Below are 20,200 nucleotides of genomic sequence, written 5' to 3' on the forward strand. Positions count from 1 at the left end.
ACTCAAAAACACTTACCACCTTATCAGTGACTCTGACGTGTCAAAAAGACAACAAAGCCATACACACTATAGCTGACAAAACACCCATTTGCCTCACCTTTCATGGCCCTAGTTTCTACGTTTGGAGCCGTTGGTTTATGTTACTCAAACCCCACTCTCATCTGTTGGAATATATGTCTGCAGCTGCTATTCCTCATGTTGCTGTCTATGGCTCCATGCACATGCTCCAGTGATTTTCTTTCTCCTTTCTTAAAACAATGACCAACTTGAACTGCCTTCATTTTTTAATTTCAATGTAATTTTAATATTGCAATGTCTATTTGAAGGCTGAAAGATGTATCAGATGTAAAGATAAAGATTTATTAACTCATTGTTTCAATATTTTGGATAAAGAGTGATTTCAATCTCTTACGTGGTTAAACTTAAAATCTCATCCTATTGTATTTTCTCGATGAATCTATTCTTTGATAAACCCAACAAATAATATTAAAGTCCGTTAAAATGAACGATGGTATAAAAGTGTTGTAGTAACCTTCTTAATACACGATAAAATCATCAAGAAATTTTAGATTCTAAAGTGGAATGTGACGATGATTATCTCAATGGACTTGGGTCGAAAAAAAGGTTGCAGCACTTTACTCCTTAGCGTCTGCATGCATAACATTACATTCTCAAAACATACATTTGATGAAGCCTTGTTACTTAACAGCACAAGAGGCACCAAAAGTTGGTTTCTCTTGTTATGGTCTAAAGTTATTCACAGTAGGCAAGTCATTACTATTACACCAACCATTCCTTCTAATCACTTCCAAAAGGAGCATGAGTTACTGCTGTTTGAGACAATATATGCAATATCACCTTCATTTGAGAAACAGTGGTAAAGCTTTTGAGGCTTCAGTTATATGAAGGTGATGGTTACTTCCATGAAAGAGATCAGTTGGATATGAATGATTTTCATCTGATTTACTTTGGCAGTCTTTATCTTCCTCCTCTTCAGCATCCCAAAGGAAGTTAGCATATGAAGCTACGACATGGCTACCAACAATCAAGATTGATATATCAGCTTCATGAACAAAAGAAGGCAGAACGTTTTTTCATTTGGGAAACACAAAGAAAAGTAATTGAAATGTTCAATCTTCATGGATATCAAGAATATCAAGTGATTATAAGTTATAACATTGGATAAACTTCGTTTAAGTCTATAGATTCGAGATAGATTTCATGCTCTTCTACCAAGAAACAGATTAACACATGCTTGATTTTCTTTAAACAAATTCAAAAGTAAACAAAAACCATAATCAACTAGGAATTGCGGATATATAATACATATATTACCAATCATCTGGGGCACTTCTAATGGCTTGATCAAAATATCCTTCAGCTCGATCAGCATCTTTCTCTGTTTGCCATATTAAGTCGGCATAGAGGGAGAGAACAAGACCATCATCAGGATTAGCCAAAATAGCCCTTTCGAGATACTCTTTTGCCTTAGGATAGTCTTCACAAACCTATTTTCATACGCAATATCAAAACTATAAACAGATAAATAGATAGGTTGGTGAAACATATAATTTTCCTAGCATTTCTATGCATCAACATAGTACACGATCTTTAGAGAAATAAAACATGATGAAGCTAAAGCAGCTGCTCAAACAAATTGAATTACCTCTTTCAAAAACTTTGCATAATTTCCCAGCAAAAGAGCATCACCGGGGTTTGCTTCAATCATGTTCTGGTAATAAGCATCTGTCCTATCTCTACCACGATCATTTCCTTCATGGAAATTCCACCCTCTTCCATGTCCACCATTCGAGCCTTTTCCACTACCATTATTCCAACCACCATCACTCCCCATTCCACCACCCATCACCGAAGTCTGCAAGATACCATCTTTCTTCCCCCCACAACACTCTTCTTCATGATCCATTATTCCCTTATCTAAATCCAAACTTGAAAACAGTTCTTGAATGGAAGGTTGTGATTTCATGTAAGTCTTTTGTTGAGGACTTTTCACTTCATCTCTTTCTTTGATTTTTACACTCTGTTGATTTTTGGGAACACTATTACCAAGTTGCACACGGTTTTTTCTCTTAGGACTTGAGTTTTTAAGGTCTATCTCTACCAGTATTTGGTTTAGACTTAAAGCTGATGTTGTTTTAGGTAGCCGAAAAATGTTTTCTGGTTCAGTGGAGGAGTCTCTGGAATAGAGTACCAATGAAGTTAGAATTGGTGCAGAGGAACTTCTAAGTAACATCTTCTACAGCTTATGGAAACAATAAGAAAATGGTTGAGGACAGAAATAGAAAAGAAATGGTGCAAGTTGAAACTACAAGCTGGGAACTGAAAAGTCAAAGAAAAGTACTCAACTGCAAAAGGAAAGAGAAAAAGCATAAACCAATATGATTCGTGGGATTATTATTAGAGTGAGACATGGAATTGAATGTAAGAAAGAAGCAAGTGTTTATATAAGAATTAACAATAGACATTATTACTTAGAGGAATTTGTTGTCCAATCCAGAGTTACTGATTTAGGAAAAGGGTATACAAGTGATAGACTACAACCAATGCAGAAGAGACACGTTAATTGGGGGACCCTGGTCACCATTTTTGTTTTACTGTAAGTTGCAAAATTGAACGGACACCAATTACTTTTGTATCGCCATCTCTTCTGAACCTTCCCAATTTAGTCCAACCATGAATGAACACCTGCTTTTGGGCACCATGGGCGTTTTTTGTCGCCGTATGGCGTTTGCTAATAATGTAGCAACCTTTTAAAACTACATACTGGAAAGTGGAAGCGACAGGGGACGTCATGATCTTGCTTATATACTTGGTAAAAACAACCTCAACCGTGAACTGAGTTATTCCAATACTGCTATACAAATATGTGTTGAAGTATGCAACAGATGTCAAAACTAATTCCTTTTGCTTTTGTGTTATTTACTTGATACAACCACCATTGGCAGAGTCAAAAAGCAATTTAGTAATTGGTACAATTTCGTGTTTAATTCCTCTGTGAATACCTAAAACTCTGAGAAACAATTCACAAAAATGAACCAAAACAATGAAAAGAAAAGGGGCTAAACACTTTAGGTGCTGTATAATTTTTAATATATTAAATATTTCATTTGAATTTTAGAAACTTCACTGATACTTTGACTAAAGTATAATTATATCAAGCATGGAAGATATCTGAGGCTTTCTATTATTAAATGGAAATTGATATTTAAAAGCAATTGATCCTATTAGGTGACGACAACAAATTTTCAGCTCCATTTTCGTCCGGTCTGGAAAGAAACAGAACAAAATATGTCGTATTCGTTCATTGCTCATGAGAAGTGAAAGATTGCAAACCATATTACACGCAGCAACGGTCTGTACAAAAATATCAATTCATTTGAACACATCAAACTGACGATTAATCCATCCATAAATGAATGATGTTCAATCTAAAATGACCCTTCCTTTCCACATACTATACCTGCTTGCTCAGGAAAAACAAGAAAACAACTCGAAACAAATCCCAAGTTTCATTCTTTTTTTTCTGGGTTTCATGCATCATGGTTTAAGCCGAATGGAAAGACATCATTCACTATGAAGGGAACCACTTGTCCTTCCAATAAAGAGCAGAGACAGTCATTAAATTAAACATCTTCAAGGTTCTTGTCTAAACTGAAATGCATAGCAAAAGTAATCTGCGAGATCCCACAATACATTTTACGTGAATTAAAGGCTTAAGACTACAAAAACAGACCAATCACTCAAAATGTAAAAGGAGTTAAGGTCATATATATTCTAAGAATTTCAGTCTTTCAGAATGATGACAACACTAAAGATTTTGATTTAACTTGTCATCAAAGTTCTAGTTAGCATAAAAACAGCATCAAAACAATATGATTTACACAATCTCCAACATCAAATTACATAAGTTCAACAACACGAGTTATATTGACATCTACAATAAAGGGAAATTGCTTCCACAAAATAAGAGCTTAATCTGTGACTAACGAGACCTGAAAGTTATAACTAAGGGTGTAAGAGAAATGGATTGAATAAATTTTAAAATTAAATTCTAATACATTAGTTCAAAATAGATTACTAATCCATTTATATTCCATTAAAATTGTATAAAAAAAATCTTGATTCATCCTGAACTGATTTAATAAAAATAAATAAAAAATTCAACCTATCTGTTACCCGATTTTTACAGATGGATATCCAACCCATCTATTTAAAAAATATTAATATAAATTCCAGTATTTATACAGATTCTTATACCAACCCCGCAGTGTTTAGTACAGTCTCTTAAAAGACATATATCTTAAAACACTGAACCTTGGATTACAGAAGTATGTTGAATAAATCGTTATCTGTCCAATAGCAAATTTTTACCAAATGCAACCAAGTATTCATGAATATTTTTTAATGCAAAGACTGCAAATATTCATCCACTACTTCAGTCAAAAATAAAATCCAAACTTCACTGCTGATTCAAGACATTCAAAATTTGAGGATATTTCAATTAGCTGATAAAGCACTTAGAAGGAAAAGGAGATCAGCGTATTACTCATAAACTACTTCTGACAGAAGTAATCATAGCACAAGAAAACTTTATGGAGAATAATACTTATTCGACACAGTTGCATAATTTTTTTCTTTTGCTGTATAATTATGTTCCACTAAGATACATGTTCCATATATACAAATTAAATGCTTACTATTTTATCATCTAAATCTTGATCCCTTGTTTGGTCTATTCCTCCCATCCCAGGCAGAAGCCCAAAAGAATAGAGACAACCAGAAAAGAACAGCAAAGAATATCTGTATCCTATCTTGAATTTTGGATAAAGATGCACCAACATCTGCTCCTGAAAAAAAAAATTATTTTCATCACCGAAAGCTGCATCTCGGAAGCATAAACACCAAATCAAAACATAAATGATAGAAATTGGGCATGTGATAAATTTTAAATACAAAATATATAGCATCCTCATCCAATTAAAACTCAGGCTAATATAGCATTGAGTATATATACCAAAGTAGAAAAAGTCAAGACTAAATATTGCTGTGGAATAAAGATAAATGCAATACAAGTACAGTTGACAATTATAAAGTGGCTTTTACAAGAGAAACATGACAAACCACAGATTATTTCAAATTTCAATATCTTATCTACTTTAGTTTCTTTCCCTTAACGATTTAGATGGTTAACTACGAACTTTCGAAACTCCAAATATTATAACTTCACGCGTCAAAGACAGATATTTATGCACAAAAAGTATAAATACTACTCAGATTTTCTTAAACCAGGCACTGGGCTTGTTTGTTGAGCTATAAGAAAAAAAGAATTTGACTGATGAATTAACATGTGGAGCTTAACCAATTCATGACTAGCTAAGTTCGTTTTCATCCCTAGCTGTGAAATTACTACGTTGACTGAACCCGTCCATCTTCCGTTAAAAATTAAACTAGCTCCTAAAAAAAATCCATCTCACCAACCTAACTAAGCTCTTCCTTATACTTCATATTAATGTTTAACCCTCTCAATTCGAACAAAAGAACACCTCAATTACTACAGTTAGTACTTGGACACGGAACGTAACGGGAAAGAAAATTCCCCGTAATAAACTTGGACTATAATAAAAAAATCCTAAATCGAAGCACGAAACAAAACCAACTCATATAATCAAACACGAACAGATTCGATGGATGAAACCTTTAAGGTTGCTTGAATTGTTATCGGAAGGTGGGAGCGGAGAACCGGGGGAGGTAGCGCGGTACGGTGGAAGACGACGGAGTACGGCGGAGGAGGAAAGTGGTTGAAATCGGCGGTGCAGAGGGAAGGAGAAAGCGTGAGAATGATAGATAGTGCGATAGAGAAAGAGCTCGGAGGAACTTGCGGTGGTGACTGAGACAAGACTCATTCGGACACATTTCATTTCAATTTTAACCAAAATGAATGATCCATAATTGATTAAAGTGTTCCCTTATACGGTATATTATTGGGCTCACTTTCCGACCAACTGGATCAAATATTAGGCTTCATTTACATCATCAACTGGGCCTGGGTTGATTGGGCTTAATTTACTAAGATGATGCCACATACTAAAATAAATCAGAAGATGTATTATTTTAATTTCTCTTAACCAACCTTTTAATGAAATTTATATTGCAAAGGGAAATTTATTTAGTGCAATAAAATTAACTATTATACAAAACTTCATTTTTTTTATGAACCCCAGTCATGTAAAATAGAATAAAAAAGAGTAATAAAATATATTTATAATCTAAAATCAGTTTATATAATAAATAGCAGCATTTTTTATATTTTTTTAACTTATATAAATTAAATTAAAAAATATTTTTCTCTTCAACTAATTCAAAATTTATTCTCGACATATCCTAAGTACAGTGCATTATGGTCCTCAACTGTGTGGACATGAGACAGCATGATAGGACCTTGTACCAGTTCTATTCTTTTCATGCCTTAAACCTACTTCTTGTGTTTGTAGTTAGAAGGTCAGAAAAACTATTAATTTATTGGAAATTACACATAAAATTTTTACCGATATTTATTTTTTTAATTTTTATTTTTTTTTCTTAAAAAAAATATAAAACTTTATATTTTTAAGACTATTATATTCTTATATATTCTTCTTTTCTTGTGTAAATATTAAAGAAAATTGATATTTTGACAAACATAACTTTTTTTTGTTTATTTAATACTATTTGTTTTTATTTTTTACTCTTTTTTTTTTGAAAAAAAACTACAAAAATTTAATAAATTTAAAACCATTTTATCCTTATTAAACATGTCAACTAAATATAAATGTATGTAATAGTATTAAATTCAGATTATAAATTAAATAAAGTATTTAAAACAATGGTCTCCAACTCGAAGCAAAGACAAATAATTAATATATAATTATATTAGGAGTGATATATGAAAAACAAGATGAACTGGCAGCTGCAATAATTTTCAAGATCTAAATGACAGATAGCCAAAAAGAGGCTCTAGCAGAAGATGGATTCTCTGAACTTTTTTGCCTTTTTTTCTGGTTACATATACAGAAGTCAATGGTAAAAAACTAATTAACAGTACTAAGATGAATGATATTATGGTTGAAACAACTTATCACCACATTTGCATTTCCATGAAAGAAGATAATAAGTATCATCATCATCTCCATGAGAAAAAACTCTGAAACTCTTCTTCCTCTTCTGGTGGTTTGGAACTACCAGAGTAGCCATGCAAGGCCTGCAACTCTTGCACTTGTTCACACAAGCAGGAGGCTTTGACCCTATTACCATTTTATTTTGCTCCAAACCCTTTTTTGTGTCCAACGTCAGCGATCCACCTGCACATGTACAAGAATTGGTACTGTTCATTACACCTCAAGGGTGCCCTGGAGCACTGAGAAAACATGGCCAGAACACAGAGAAAAGAGACAACATGCACAGAAAAAGAACATTGAAATCTGACTAAATTTAAAATTTTGAAACAAACCCATAAAAGGAGAACTGTGTGTGTGTATGAAGATCAGGTGTTTTGGTGAAAAAGATGTTTATTTGGAATTTTGCAATTACTCTACCCAACAGAAGGTTGAAACAGTTATTCGGTTAAATAGGGTATGAGAGTGGTGGAGGGTTTTTACCAGATTTGGAAGGTAGAAGGGAGACGAAAAAGATGAAAAGCACAGTGATTGAAAGTTTGAGTCCATGTAGAGGATAGGATCTAGCAGGTGGAGCCATCAGCAGTGACTGGTCTAGGAGAGAGCTTTGACGTGTGGTGTGGTGTGCTGTGTTGGATTTTGATGCAATTATAGTCACAGTGAAGAAGTGTTGAGGAAAGAATGAGGAGGTGAAGAAGCAGTGAAAGTGACTTAGATTATATTAGTGTTGGAATACATGAAAATAAGAGATATAAGTGTGATAGACAAAGTTGAGGGATGTTTCCTATGGGAGAGACAGTGCTCTGATTCCATGGCTTGTTCACCAATGAAAATCAAAATCACACAGTGAGAGTCACTTGCTTTGGTCTTTTTGGGAATTTGGGGAACAGATTTTGGATTCACAATGAATATTGACTGAGTGAAATGAACAAAAACTAATATGATATGACCCCCACTTTCTCTTCTCCAGCACAACTTCTACTGTTATCCATTAAATTACCTACCTGACCCCACATTCATTTTCATTTTATATGAATATATTTTCTTTCTTTCTTTCTTTCTACACATATAATATAACCATTTAGGATATATTTTCATTAAATATATGATAATAACATAAACTTTACAATATTATGTTTAGTTTTTATAACCCTGCTAATTAGAAGCTTGTTATAATGTGTAAAACACATTCCTAGGTTTAAAAGAAACTGTGCTACTGGTGTATGCCCTATCTCCTTCTAGATCTGACACAGGGTGTTGAGATTTACTGTTGCTGCTGCTGCTGACATGGAAAACTTTGCTTAATATGATAAGGGTAGAATATATTTTCAGTTTTTACCCCACACCTTCCTCTCATGGAGCAACTTTTTCAGTGTCTTGAACAAACAAACCAAAGAAAATTCAACTTTTGAAAACACCAACCTCCCTTTCCCGAAGAAAGAAACTGCTATGACTATTGCTCAATAGTGATGCATGGCAACCGTGGAATCACTCTTGTCTTTTCCTTCCAAGACACACATTCATAAACGAATTTATTTACTTTCAAATTTGACTTCCATATTCCTGTATACTGTTGACTATGCTCAACACTGACTCACACAGCTTTTTAATACTTTTATTATAAGTACACCTTTTATTTGTTAATTAAAATTAATAATAAATGATATTGTGTTTAAAAAGTATTAGATTCAAAATGCCTCATGATCTCACTTACATTATTTGAAATGCACTTTACCTGAGTTTTAGTCCATATACCAACAAATTCGTGCAGTAAAATGAAAGTAAATAATGTGCTTATGTTGTACAAAAGTAAACATAAGAGATAATAACTGATGCATTCTCCAGTTACACAAGATAACTTTGGTATAATAGCTGATTTTGAATTCAAGCATAGTGCATTAATATTCACAGTTTTCAATTACAAATTGTGCATTTAAACCAGAAGCTAATATCATAGATAAATTCTTCATCCACACACAACAATGTTCCAAAATTAAAGACTTTATTACAGTTTGAATTGACCTTTATAAGGAAAAATAGAAAGCCCCCACCAAGATCTAAAGTGATATTTCTGTCATGTTGGTCATAGAATAGGCTTGAAGTCTTCCAAACATATGAATAGTGATGTGTTTGTTTTTTTATTGAAGTAAATGAGATTTATGAAGGATTTCAGATATTAAATTATTTTGAATTCACAGTCTCATGCACAATCTCCCAAAAGATGGGAGCAAGTACACAGCACACACAAGATCTCCAATCACAAGGTGGATGAATCCTACGGCTAGGAGTGAAGACCTCTATCACTTGTTATCAGATCTGACTGTTCACATTTTCTGGACCCACAAAGGTAATTGTGTACTGATACAGAAGAAAAAGTCATAAACAGTTGTTGCATACAGTCTCATGCTTGCACTGGACTGCAAGTAACTGTTGAGGGATGAACACAGTGACCTCATCATATAAGGTACACATCACATTTCTTCTTTCTCCTCTCTTTTCACTGTTCAGTCTTTTCATTCTACACCACTTCACCTAATGCACCTTTTTCTTCTTGGTTCATAGGATAAGTTTTTCTTTTTTTATTGTATCATTCATCTTTGTCCTGGTATTCTAGGGCATTATTTAAGAGACACTGGAGAGAGTGGATCACTGACCCAATAGAACATATCCCAGATTTCGAGGCTGTACTCTAATTGGGCTGCTGCATTCTTCAGAAAGTTTGTGAAAAAAGGATTATTTACTTTTGGTAGATGAAAAAAGACTTTCAGCATAATTTGACCAGAAAAAACAAATCAGATGTGGTCCCAGAACATAAACACATCTGCAAAATCTTATTAGACATCAAATACTATATAGAATTTTAAGAAATATAGGTAACATATATAGTATATTAATATTTAACACATTTCATATATAATAATAATAGAAAAACTGAGAAGTAAACACCAATTACTATCAGCCAGGGCATCATCGGTTACATCTTTTGTGCTGTCAGAAAAACAATGTCAAACAATTTATATTATCTTGTGAAGAAAACAACTTCTCATTCTGAAGCATTCTTTGAACTTTATAAGAGTTGCAGTAAAAACTCTTTGAATTGAATGAATGACAATAAACAGTTTCGACAAAGATATTTAAAACCTATTTTACTTTACCAGGTCTTTCTTTTATTGCCAATAGAGCCCAAGTATGATTAGAATCAGTTTAAGCCCAGTCTACAAAGGCCCCATTTCTACAATCTACAATGTTTCTCCATTTATCTGTTCCTTACACAATGCTGTTGTATACTTTGGTTTGGTTGTTTTTGGAAAGAAACTACAAAGAAAGGAAAAATAAAAACATCAGATAAGAAAAATAAAAAGAAACAAAAATAAAACTTTCACAGGTCATAGGTTTTATTTGATTATTTTACATTTTAACTCCAAAAGAACCAAACACATGTCACAAAGTACATCGCTTTATTGTCACACCTCTATTAGGAAAACCTTAACATCATTCTACTGTGACTTGTTTCACATCCTTTTTGGGTTTCTCAGTCCTAGGAATGGTGACAATTAAGACACCATCCTTCAACTCTGCTTTAATGTCATCAGCCTTAGCATCATCAGGCAAAACCAGGCTTGTGTTATAGTATCCATAGCTACTTGATGACCAATACTCATCATCTTCTCCTTCTTCTTTCTCTTCCTTGTGCTCTCCCTTTATTGTCAACACCCCATCATCAATGGTGATCTTCACCTCCTCTTTTGTCATTCCTGGCATCTCATACCTCAGTTTGTAATGATCGTCTCTCTCTTTCACACGACCACTCAGAGACCAAGGTGTCAGATTCATGTTCTCAAAAACCCTGTTGATGTTCTCACTTGCCTGCATCAGTGCATTCCCAAGCCCTGAAGGAAAGAACTCTAACAGCCAAACACAAAGTGTAAGTGTGAGCTTCATCACAAAAAAACCTTACATTCAATACCATAACCTGCATCTTAATCTATCCTTCAATGTAAACTTTTGAGTTACAATAATAGAAAAGTAGAAAAAGAGAGAGTACCATAGAGAGCTGGAGGGAATTCACGATCATGGTTTCTCCAAATCCATCTTCTGTTCCTCCTTCTGGGGAACAACCTGTTAGACTTTTTCCCTTCAGTGACAGCAACTTCAGTGGCTTCAGATTTTCCTTTATCACCTGCTGCAGTGGCAAACCTTTTGAGCAATTCATTGTTCCATCTCTGCTTGTGCAAGCCACCAGAACTATGGCTGCTGAAGGAAGATGAAGCAAACAACCTTCCTCGCAAATCTTTCAAAGCCAAACGTGCCAAAGCCATATGATGACTTGATGTTCAACACTGCTGCTTGTTTCTCTTTGTCTGTTTTGTATGTTCTTGCTGATAGTTGGTGGAACTGAGACAACTTAAATATATATCTAACACAAGATGCATAGAGAAGTGTCCATGAAATTCTAGCATGTTAAGGATGTTTAGAACAGTGATATTAATGGAGAGTTCTGGTTTTTTCTCAGACCTTACATGGATAGATTCACAAGAGTGTTCCAGAGAAAAAAATATAATACACATGTACCTGTGTTCTTGATTTTTTTTTTTTCATTCCCTTCTGGGCCTGAAGAATAAAGGTAGAGTCCAGAAATAACTCTGATGGCTCTGGCCCAAATTCAGAATGCAATTTACACTTAATCACACATTTTATTATTAAACAATTATTATCTTTCTAACAATTTTTTCCCTTTAAACTCTTTTTTTCTTTTCATATTTACTATGAAAGGTTTCAATTCTTACTGAAATGATGTGTTACAAAAAAAGTAGTTGAAAAAACTAAGACATTTGAAAGTTGTATCACTATTTTTGAAAGTGTTATGTACAATTTTTCTCACGATAATTTAAGTGAAAAATAAATAATAAAAAAACTACAAAGGAAAAAGCTTATTGCTTGAATTTAATACCATTGAATTGAAATGTCAATCACTTTCCAATGAGATTTAACACAATTAAAAGATAAGCAATTTCCTAAATATATCAATTAGACTCTTTGACTATATTTAGAATATGCATTGTTAAAAAAAGAGAAGTGAAACTTGAAATCATGGCCAGAGAAAGATTTCATTAATAATATATACTTGGTGCCAAAATATATCTATCCTGTCATTACAATGTTTTATACTTTTAATAATTAGTATATATTTATTTTCCTTTTTATTAAATCTTTTGCTTATAAAGTAAAAGACTAATTTCAAAAATAGGAGGAGAATTTATCAGATGACATATAATTACTGAAAAGTTAAAAGGACAAAATCTTAGAATATGCAACATTGAAATTGATGAACCATGACAAAATGGACAATGATAGCCATCTATGATCATTTTTTATTTGAAGCTGGGTACCAGTGAACAATCAAAGTTTGACCAAATTATGCAATCATAAATCAAATCATTGACCATTCTTAGAATTTTGCTATGAATGTAATAATTTTATTAATTACACATTTTAATCCAAGTTTTTTTCTATTACATTAATAAAACATTTGTTATCGTAGTCAGATCTACCAACCCATTATATGTTAGATAAATACTGATGAAGATACACATTAAACGCCTATTACTTATACTAACATAGTGTATATATTTATACACACACACACAACACACATTTTTCAAATATCAGTTAAAAAGTAATTAAAAAATACAAATAAATATGTTTTCTCGTAAACTTAAATCCAAATCTTTTAATTTATTAGATATCCATTTGTTTAGAAAACTATATTATATACTCTAAACAAAATTTGGTCATCTGTTGTACCTAAAACCTTTTTTTAAGTCTTTTTAAGATATAGGTACAAATTCCAACAAGATAAACTGGTATGAAACCAAATCAGAAACTGCATATTTATAAATTGACCATTACACAAAATTTAGAGGCAGTGCAAATGAAAGTAGCAACCAACTCATGCAGCATGGTGTCAGCCAAGAGTTTTCCAAAACTAGGCTGATGAGTTAGTGGAGGCAGCCAAGGCAATCAATTAAATCAAGTATAATACAGTTATATCATGTTCCCAAGAGAGAAATTTTCCTCATCATATTCATAGGCATTTGAAAACTGATATACAAACTGAAGTGTATGCCAATTAGTCCTTCCTATAAGCAAGAACTATGATTATTTTCAGCGACACTTCCTAAAGCTTCAACAGCTCAGTCGTATAGGCCATCCTGCTCCCAGATGTCCACAAGAAAATCTACCATTTCCTATCAGTATTCATATGACAAGATCATTACATAATCATTTTTTACTTAAAATATTTTATCATGGTTCTTTGAAAGTAGATGCTTACTGCAAGAGGGATAGGCTGACGGAAAGGCTTGTTGCTCCCAAGTAAACTTTCATATGTTGCATTCCAACTGCAAAGCCAAGAAATTTTGGCAAGGCACAGACAATAAGTTCTGACAAGATAGGAGAAAAAGAGAAAGAAATTCATACTGAGAGAAAGAAGTTCATTCGAAGCAGTATATGCAAATCTTATCACCCAACTTGGAAAGTTATGCTATACACCATACCAATATGAAAGAAATTAGCAAGCAGAACTCATCAAGACAACAATTGAAAGGACAATGGTGCTTTGACACCATATTTTTTGTTACACTTATTTGACACTATCCCTCACTACACTTCCCTCTCTCTTTTTCTTTAAAGGTTGTCAACTGGTAGCCAAATGGTGTCAAAGAACCTGTTTTCCAATTGAAATATAAGCTAAGCTCCTTATAATGTACTTGTTATGTAGCAGCAAGGACATAACAGCTATGCACCATGGATTCAACTTAAACGAGTCATTCACAAATTTCTTCATCAAGGCTACGACAGGCTTTCCAATTATTTAACTATGAGCTTTAATAGAGAGTAAATTAATTTTTCCTCATTGGTCGCAGGGTGGCTTAGCAGACTGTTTCCAATATGATCATCCAGAGCATATGTTTAACAGTATAACCACAACACAAGGAGACTGGTATATGAAACACAGACAAGAAAAAGGAAATGATGAAGATAACTTGTAGATAAATGGATTTTCAAGAGTCCAAACACAAACAAATTTGCAGAAAATATAAAAAGCTGCCAATATATTAATCCAAAAATGTAAGTTACCTCAATTTAGGTTCTCGTAATTGTTGTATTCGGTTTTCAGATTTTTTATTTCCAACCCAGCGTTGCCGAGTCTGATTCCAAAGAATTAGACCTGCAACCAAAAATATTGCCATAAATTCACCTGCAAACTAAAATATGATTGCACCACTAACATATCTAATAAAATCTCACTAATCTACTATAGATTGGAAGGTTCGGCGGGTAAAAGGCATATCAATAAGAAACGAGGTAAACTAACAGTGGTTCATAAATGTGTGTGACCTAAAAGAAAAGTGAGGTGAGCGCTAGTCAAACTGCATTTCTTAACTGAGCAACAACATGCATCAGATATATATTGTCATGGTACACCAAAAATTGCTGTGTCCTAAAAGGGAAATAAAGAAGTAACTGCATTACATAGACATCAGTTTAATGTTAGCATTACATATCACCACTACTTACAAACACACACCATGGCTTAGCTTTAGACTTGTTTTAATAGAGTTTGACATTGTTCAACCCACAAGTAGTAGGCAGTGGATGATTTCAGCTTGCACTGTGAAAGGCCACACCCTTTCTTTTTCTCGTTTCAATTAAATTACAAAAAAGAAAAATAGTTCATGTCAAACCATGAATTCTTGTTTGGAAAAAATATCTGCACAAATAAAAAGCAATGAAAAATACAATACCATGATTTACAAATTCAGTGGGGTTGCTGCTGTTTTTGGAAGAACTAGCATGAGGAACCACAGCTTGGTTTGTAAGACTGGCTGAAGAGATGCTCCCCTGTGACTGAACAGCACTGTTGTCCATATCATGCGTGCTGGTGGTCCAGAAATCCTCTGATGAACTAGGTTTCCTTACTGAGTTACCTTTTGTTGCTACTCCTTTTGATGGCACATCCACTGTGGCGCTCAGGGTAGGCCTTTTATAGCATCCAACACAACCACTGCTCTGTTACAATATCATTAATTTCGGTTATGCACCACTTTATAATCATACTATTGGCTATGATATCCATCATAATTCAGCCACTTCAATTTAATGGCAACAAATATGCATTATTTATGTTAAAAATGCAAGAACCAATCTTGTTTGAGTAGTCACAAAAATGCAACACTCTCCAGACGGGCGGCTTTAGTTCATAAAATTAAAAAACCTAAAAGGTAATTTATTGAAAAATTCAACCACTATACATATAAATCCTCTGTTACCAAAAAATATATGTTGGCATTAAAATCTGACCGATCTTAAAACCTTTGCATCATTTTTCTAGACAACTATGTAATCAAGAGACGTAAAGGAATAACTTTCAGCGTCATCACCCTAGCACATGATTTCCAATCAATATAGGGGGAAATTAATACCCACACAATATAAAGTTAATTGCAGGGGAAAGGGGAAAAAGGAGACAGCTTTATTTCAGCTACGGTTGGATTCGAAAAACATACCCCATATGCATGCAATGTCTGAAACACCCCAGAAGCCTGATTAGATTAGATCTGTCCCAAGAAATTCGAAGAAAACTAAAGAAGATGAAATCGATTCCAGAGAAATCCTAACAATTCAATCAGAAAACAGAGATTAAATAAAAAAAAATTAAAAAAAAAAAAAGATAAAGAAAATGCATAAAAGAAGATGAGAATAAAAACCTTTGAGTTTGAAAGCCCTCCCTTCTGATGTGTAAACACTCAGATGGGATTGCTTTTTGGATTCTTCTTCTTCCTCAGCTTCTTCTCTTTTCTTCTCTCTCAATCGAAATCAACAAAAGAAACTGATAAGGCAAGAGTGGAATATCTTAAGCAACAAAAATGTAATAATTTAACTTTTATTTATAATTATTTAAAAAATTTATAATTTTAACTGCAATTTACCTAACTGTCAGAAACATAAAAAATAATTTTAAAAATTAAGATACTATAATTTTTACATCTGCCATTATTTAAACATTGTAGTGAAACAGTTACTTAAAAGAACAGTAATTATATATAAATGGTTAATAGTTTAATTTCTTAACCAAGGCATTTTAATTATTATATTATATATTATTATCTAAAAAGGAAAAAAAAATCATTTTAGTGTAGAATTTTTTTTTACAATTTTATTCTTAAGTATGGTTTTAAGTGATTTTTTTTTTAAATTTAACTGTTATTTTTTCAATTTGAACATTCTTTTAAATTTAATTATTTTTAAAATTAAAAAAAAAATTATAATAAAAAATTATTTATTTATTTTTATCTTCGTAATTATAATAATAATAATAGTTGTATCATTCTTTATTTCCAAAAAATAAAGTAATAATAGTAATATTTTTTCACTAGTTGTTATCATTTATATATATATATATATATATATATATATATATATATATATATAAAATTGTTAATTTTAAAAAAATATTTATTTATTTTAAAATAAAAAATAGTAATTTAATTATCTGTTTCATAAAATAATAAATCAGTTATTTTCTTGACACCAAATAAAGAAAAAGTATTCCATTAAAATATGACACCAAATAAAGTTATAAAATGATATCTTCTTGACATTAAATAATTGATTTTACATTTTCAACTAACAATTCTATTAAATGTCAATAGTTGAGTGTTTTATTACCACTAATACTTAAACTTGAGTATAAGTATATTGTATTGCCATATTAGAAATATAAGAGAAAACATTTATGTTTTTCTCTTCTATTTCTTTTAAATTATTATTTTATATTTTTATGACTGATCAATTTTAATATAATTTTCAATACAAAATTAATAAGCATACTTTCATGAGATTGAATAAAAAATGTAATTATTTAGAAAGTAATTAAGAGTAAATGCTCTTAAATGTTATATTATTAAAATACAAAGCTTATAAATAAATAATAATAATATTAATAATTAGTTGAGTTATATTTTATGGATATAAAAATCTTTTTATAAACCATTGACAACATTTTAACATCATTTCGTGTTATTATATGATTAGTATAAAATTATTCCATAATAATAATAATAAATTCTAACATAGAATAATTACATAATGACACGAATGTTAAAATATTGTGAAACAAACATTGTCAAAATATTTTTATTTATTTTTAATTATCTGTCTTATCTTTAAATTTATGATTTTTTTTCATCGTTTTAAATATAAAACAGAACAATTTGATGTCTTATCTACTTGTCTTTTTTTTCTAATTCCTTGTTTGTTAGTTTTCCTTTGGTCAAAGTGTATATTGATGAAGTTAACAACAGGGTTTTAAAAATAGTAAATTTTATCAAACTTGTTCTTACAAGTCTTATCTAACTCTCTTAATTATAATATTAACGATTTAAAATACTGATTAATTGGACTACATCCCGATTCAACTGATTAGGTGAAATGTTAGGTATCCGTACTCTGCACACATACATTATGCAGGCAATTAAAAAAATTTGGTTTTTGGATAATGATATTTGAAAAAAATAATAATAATATTTTAACATCAATTTACGTATTAATATGTGAATGGTCTTTTATAGTATTTATAATTATTATTATCATTGATAGGGAAATAATTTTAGATTAATAAAAAATAACATTATAGATAGTATTAAAATGTTGTTAGAAAAATATTGTCAAAATATATTTTTCCTGAGTTTTTATGATATATGAAATTTCATTATTTCATGAGAAAAATTATATTTAATTTTCACCACGTCTAAAAACAACCATTATCTCGTTTTAAAATAATAATAATAGTAGTTGATAAAAAGAATATTATATTTAAAAATGATAAATTATTTAAACGTAATTCAACAACAAATAACTCAATATTGTATTAATTAATTTAACAGTCTATATGATAGTTTGGTAAATCCGATAAGTAGTCTGATTAATCTTTGTCTGAAAACTCGTTTAACAACCTAATCAAAACTTAATAGATTGAATTATAAAAATCAATCCATTATTAAAAAATTAATTATTCGATCTGTTTTTTAATAACCAAAATCCGACTAATTTAATTCGTTTCATACATCACTAAAACAATAACATTTTGAAAAAAAATAATTAACTTTATTAAGATTGTTTCAAAAACATTATTTTTTTTCTAGCCATGAAAATTTCTAAGAGAAAGATTTTATTAATATTATTTAATAGTCTTAGTCAAGTTTAAGTTAAGTGACGAGTTTTAGTTGAGTTTGATTTTTAAGAGGTGGTTTTATTATCTCGGATATTAAAGAATTCATTCAATTCGATTTATTTAATTTTTTTATTACTTCATCAAATATTCAATTGAGAAAATTTTCCTAATTAGATATAATATAAATAAGTTTCACATAAGTTAAAATACTAAACATTTATTAAAATGACAACAACCAAATGTTTATTTCAGTTCAAGTCTCCATATTTTTTCTCCGTAGACAACTAAATGTTTACTTAATGTTAATTTTATTTTGTAAAAATATTTACATTATTAATATTTTTTAAAGCATTGTTATTTTTATGTTTGACTAATGTGAAAGTGTTTCCTACAAAACAAATTAGTCTTAGTCTTTATTTGACTATTATGATATAGTTTTCTGGTTAACTGTTTCGTATAAAATACTATTACAGTTATTCGTACAACAACTTTTTATGTTCACGTTCTAATTCCATGAGTATAATAGTTACGTATCGTGTGTGTTCTGTGTACACGTTGCAAAATACGAGTACTTACATCACCGTATACGATAACATGTTATATTTGTTCATGTAACACGTGTAAAAGGTTTGGAATCAATACTAATAGAATTGGATGCAATGTTTAAAAACTATGAAAACGTCACTGATTATAATAAATAATTGTTAATTATTTGTAGTAATTAATTATCAAACACAAAATAATAGTTTTTTTTTCATGTTTACCGTAAGTTCTTGGTGGATTGTAAGTGAATTTTAATTTACAAAAATTAAGTAAAATAATTACCGCTCTTAATTTTACTATAGACATTAAGCAGAATTGGAACATTATAGTAAAATATAAAATTGTGAAAAATATTACATTGTTTAATATTTGTTGGAAATAAGTAAAGCTAATGAATATTCTTTAGTTGGTGTTTTAATTTGTAGGATCGAGGTTAATAATTTTTTTAGTTTTGTTCGTCCAATCTCTTTTATAGTTTATCGTTTTTTTATTTCATTTAGTTATATTAAAAGATTACTTACGGAAGATATTTCGATACTAAAATCAATAAAAAATTAATAATTTTAATTGTATTAAATATAATTAATTTATCATTTCAACTAATAATAATTGTATTTTAATTTAAATTAATCATTATTAATCACAAAACTTATTTAAGATTGATCTCTCGTGTTATATTTGACTGCTCAATTTATTAAATGATCTTGATAGATGATTGAATCATGAATTAACCCGATTATCATATATTATAGTTAGTATCGAATCATAAATTAATCCGAGATTATCATATAGTACAGTTAGTGTCTGAAATATTTATTACAAATACCTTTAATATTAATATATGAAGAGAAAAAGAAACAAGATATAATTTTATATTTGTTACATGATAAGTATTTTTAAACCTTTAACGTGCAAAATGAATAATTCGTGTTATATATATTTTTTGTTAAATGGTATTGAATAATAAATATATGTCAGCTGTATAAAAGATATGTATCAGTACAGCTTAGGAAAAAATAAATAAAACAAAGTAGTTCAACTATAACTTCAAAACTATAATGCATTATACTATTACACTATACCATATATACTACTAAGATATATATATATATATATATGAACCATGGAGTCGTAGTTGTCACCCAACAATTGAAGTTACAACTCCATCTAGAAAAAGCTATTATCTTTGACCATTGACTAATCGCAAGTTCCAACAACACAAAATTTGTAAACTAGTATAAATATATCA

The 20,200-nt window shown here is 30.7% G+C and overlaps 5 protein-coding genes across 9 annotated transcripts; all 5 read right to left on the reverse strand.

Moving 5' to 3' along the window:
* Window positions 1–549: 549 nt before the first annotated feature.
* On the reverse strand, window positions 550–3,263 carry LOC106774172. Its single transcript, XM_014661056.2, has 3 exons — window positions 1,667–3,263; window positions 1,336–1,508; window positions 550–1,035 (listed from the first exon to the last, which is right to left on the reverse strand). The coding sequence occupies exons 1-3, from the start codon at window positions 2,252–2,254 to the stop codon at window positions 861–863; spliced, it is 936 nt and encodes a 311-aa protein (XP_014516542.1). The 5' UTR covers window positions 2,255–3,263; the 3' UTR covers window positions 550–860.
* A 27-nt stretch (window positions 3,264–3,290) lies between these two features.
* LOC106774173 lies at window positions 3,291–5,973 on the reverse strand. Of its 3 annotated transcripts, XR_002669616.1 has the most exons (4): window positions 5,717–5,973; window positions 4,719–4,868; window positions 3,482–3,695; window positions 3,291–3,375 (listed from the first exon to the last, which is right to left on the reverse strand). XR_002669616.1 is itself a non-coding variant. In XM_014661057.2 (2 exons), the coding sequence occupies exons 1-2, from the start codon at window positions 5,937–5,939 to the stop codon at window positions 4,726–4,728; spliced, it is 366 nt and encodes a 121-aa protein (XP_014516543.1). In that variant the 5' UTR covers window positions 5,940–5,968; the 3' UTR covers window positions 4,591–4,725. The 3 variants fall into 3 exon arrangements, 1 of the variants encoding a protein (XP_014516543.1); XR_002669615.1 differs by lacking the exon at window positions 3,291–3,375 and having other exon boundaries at window positions 3,382–3,695; window positions 5,717–5,970; XM_014661057.2 differs by lacking the exons at window positions 3,291–3,375; window positions 3,482–3,695 and having other exon boundaries at window positions 4,591–4,868; window positions 5,717–5,968.
* A 983-nt stretch (window positions 5,974–6,956) lies between these two features.
* Window positions 6,957–8,213, reverse strand: LOC111242555 (EPIDERMAL PATTERNING FACTOR-like protein 8). Its single transcript, XM_022786376.1, has 2 exons — window positions 7,656–8,213; window positions 6,957–7,358 (listed from the first exon to the last, which is right to left on the reverse strand). Exons 1-2 carry the CDS (start codon window positions 7,750–7,752, stop codon window positions 7,117–7,119), a joined length of 339 nt encoding a protein of 112 aa, XP_022642097.1. The 5' UTR covers window positions 7,753–8,213; the 3' UTR covers window positions 6,957–7,116.
* A 2,314-nt stretch (window positions 8,214–10,527) lies between these two features.
* Window positions 10,528–11,578, reverse strand: LOC106773983 (26.5 kDa heat shock protein, mitochondrial). The gene is made up of 2 exons (XM_014660754.2): window positions 11,218–11,578; window positions 10,528–11,077 (listed from the first exon to the last, which is right to left on the reverse strand). Exons 1-2 carry the CDS (start codon window positions 11,489–11,491, stop codon window positions 10,665–10,667), a joined length of 687 nt encoding a protein of 228 aa, XP_014516240.1. The 5' UTR covers window positions 11,492–11,578; the 3' UTR covers window positions 10,528–10,664.
* Window positions 11,579–13,039: 1,461 nt separating this feature from the next.
* LOC106772964 lies at window positions 13,040–16,092 on the reverse strand. Of its 3 annotated transcripts, none has more exons than XM_014659620.2 (6): window positions 15,944–16,092; window positions 15,743–15,849; window positions 14,981–15,240; window positions 14,313–14,403; window positions 13,507–13,573; window positions 13,040–13,420 (listed from the first exon to the last, which is right to left on the reverse strand). In XM_014659620.2, the coding sequence occupies exons 2-6, from the start codon at window positions 15,751–15,753 to the stop codon at window positions 13,367–13,369; spliced, it is 483 nt and encodes a 160-aa protein (XP_014515106.1). In that variant the 5' UTR covers window positions 15,754–15,849; window positions 15,944–16,092; the 3' UTR covers window positions 13,040–13,366. The 3 variants fall into 3 exon arrangements, with proteins under 3 accessions (XP_014515106.1, XP_014515105.1, XP_022641946.1); XM_014659619.2 differs by having other exon boundaries at window positions 13,507–13,615; XM_022786225.1 differs by having other exon boundaries at window positions 13,507–13,615; window positions 15,743–15,793; window positions 15,944–16,084.
* Between the last annotated feature and the right edge of the window lie 4,108 nt (window positions 16,093–20,200).

The sequence above is a fragment of the Vigna radiata genome, chromosome 9, assembly GCF_000741045.1.
Source record: "Vigna radiata var. radiata cultivar VC1973A chromosome 9, Vradiata_ver6, whole genome shotgun sequence".
In the NCBI taxonomy this organism is placed as follows: Eukaryota; Viridiplantae; Streptophyta; class Magnoliopsida; order Fabales; family Fabaceae; genus Vigna; species Vigna radiata.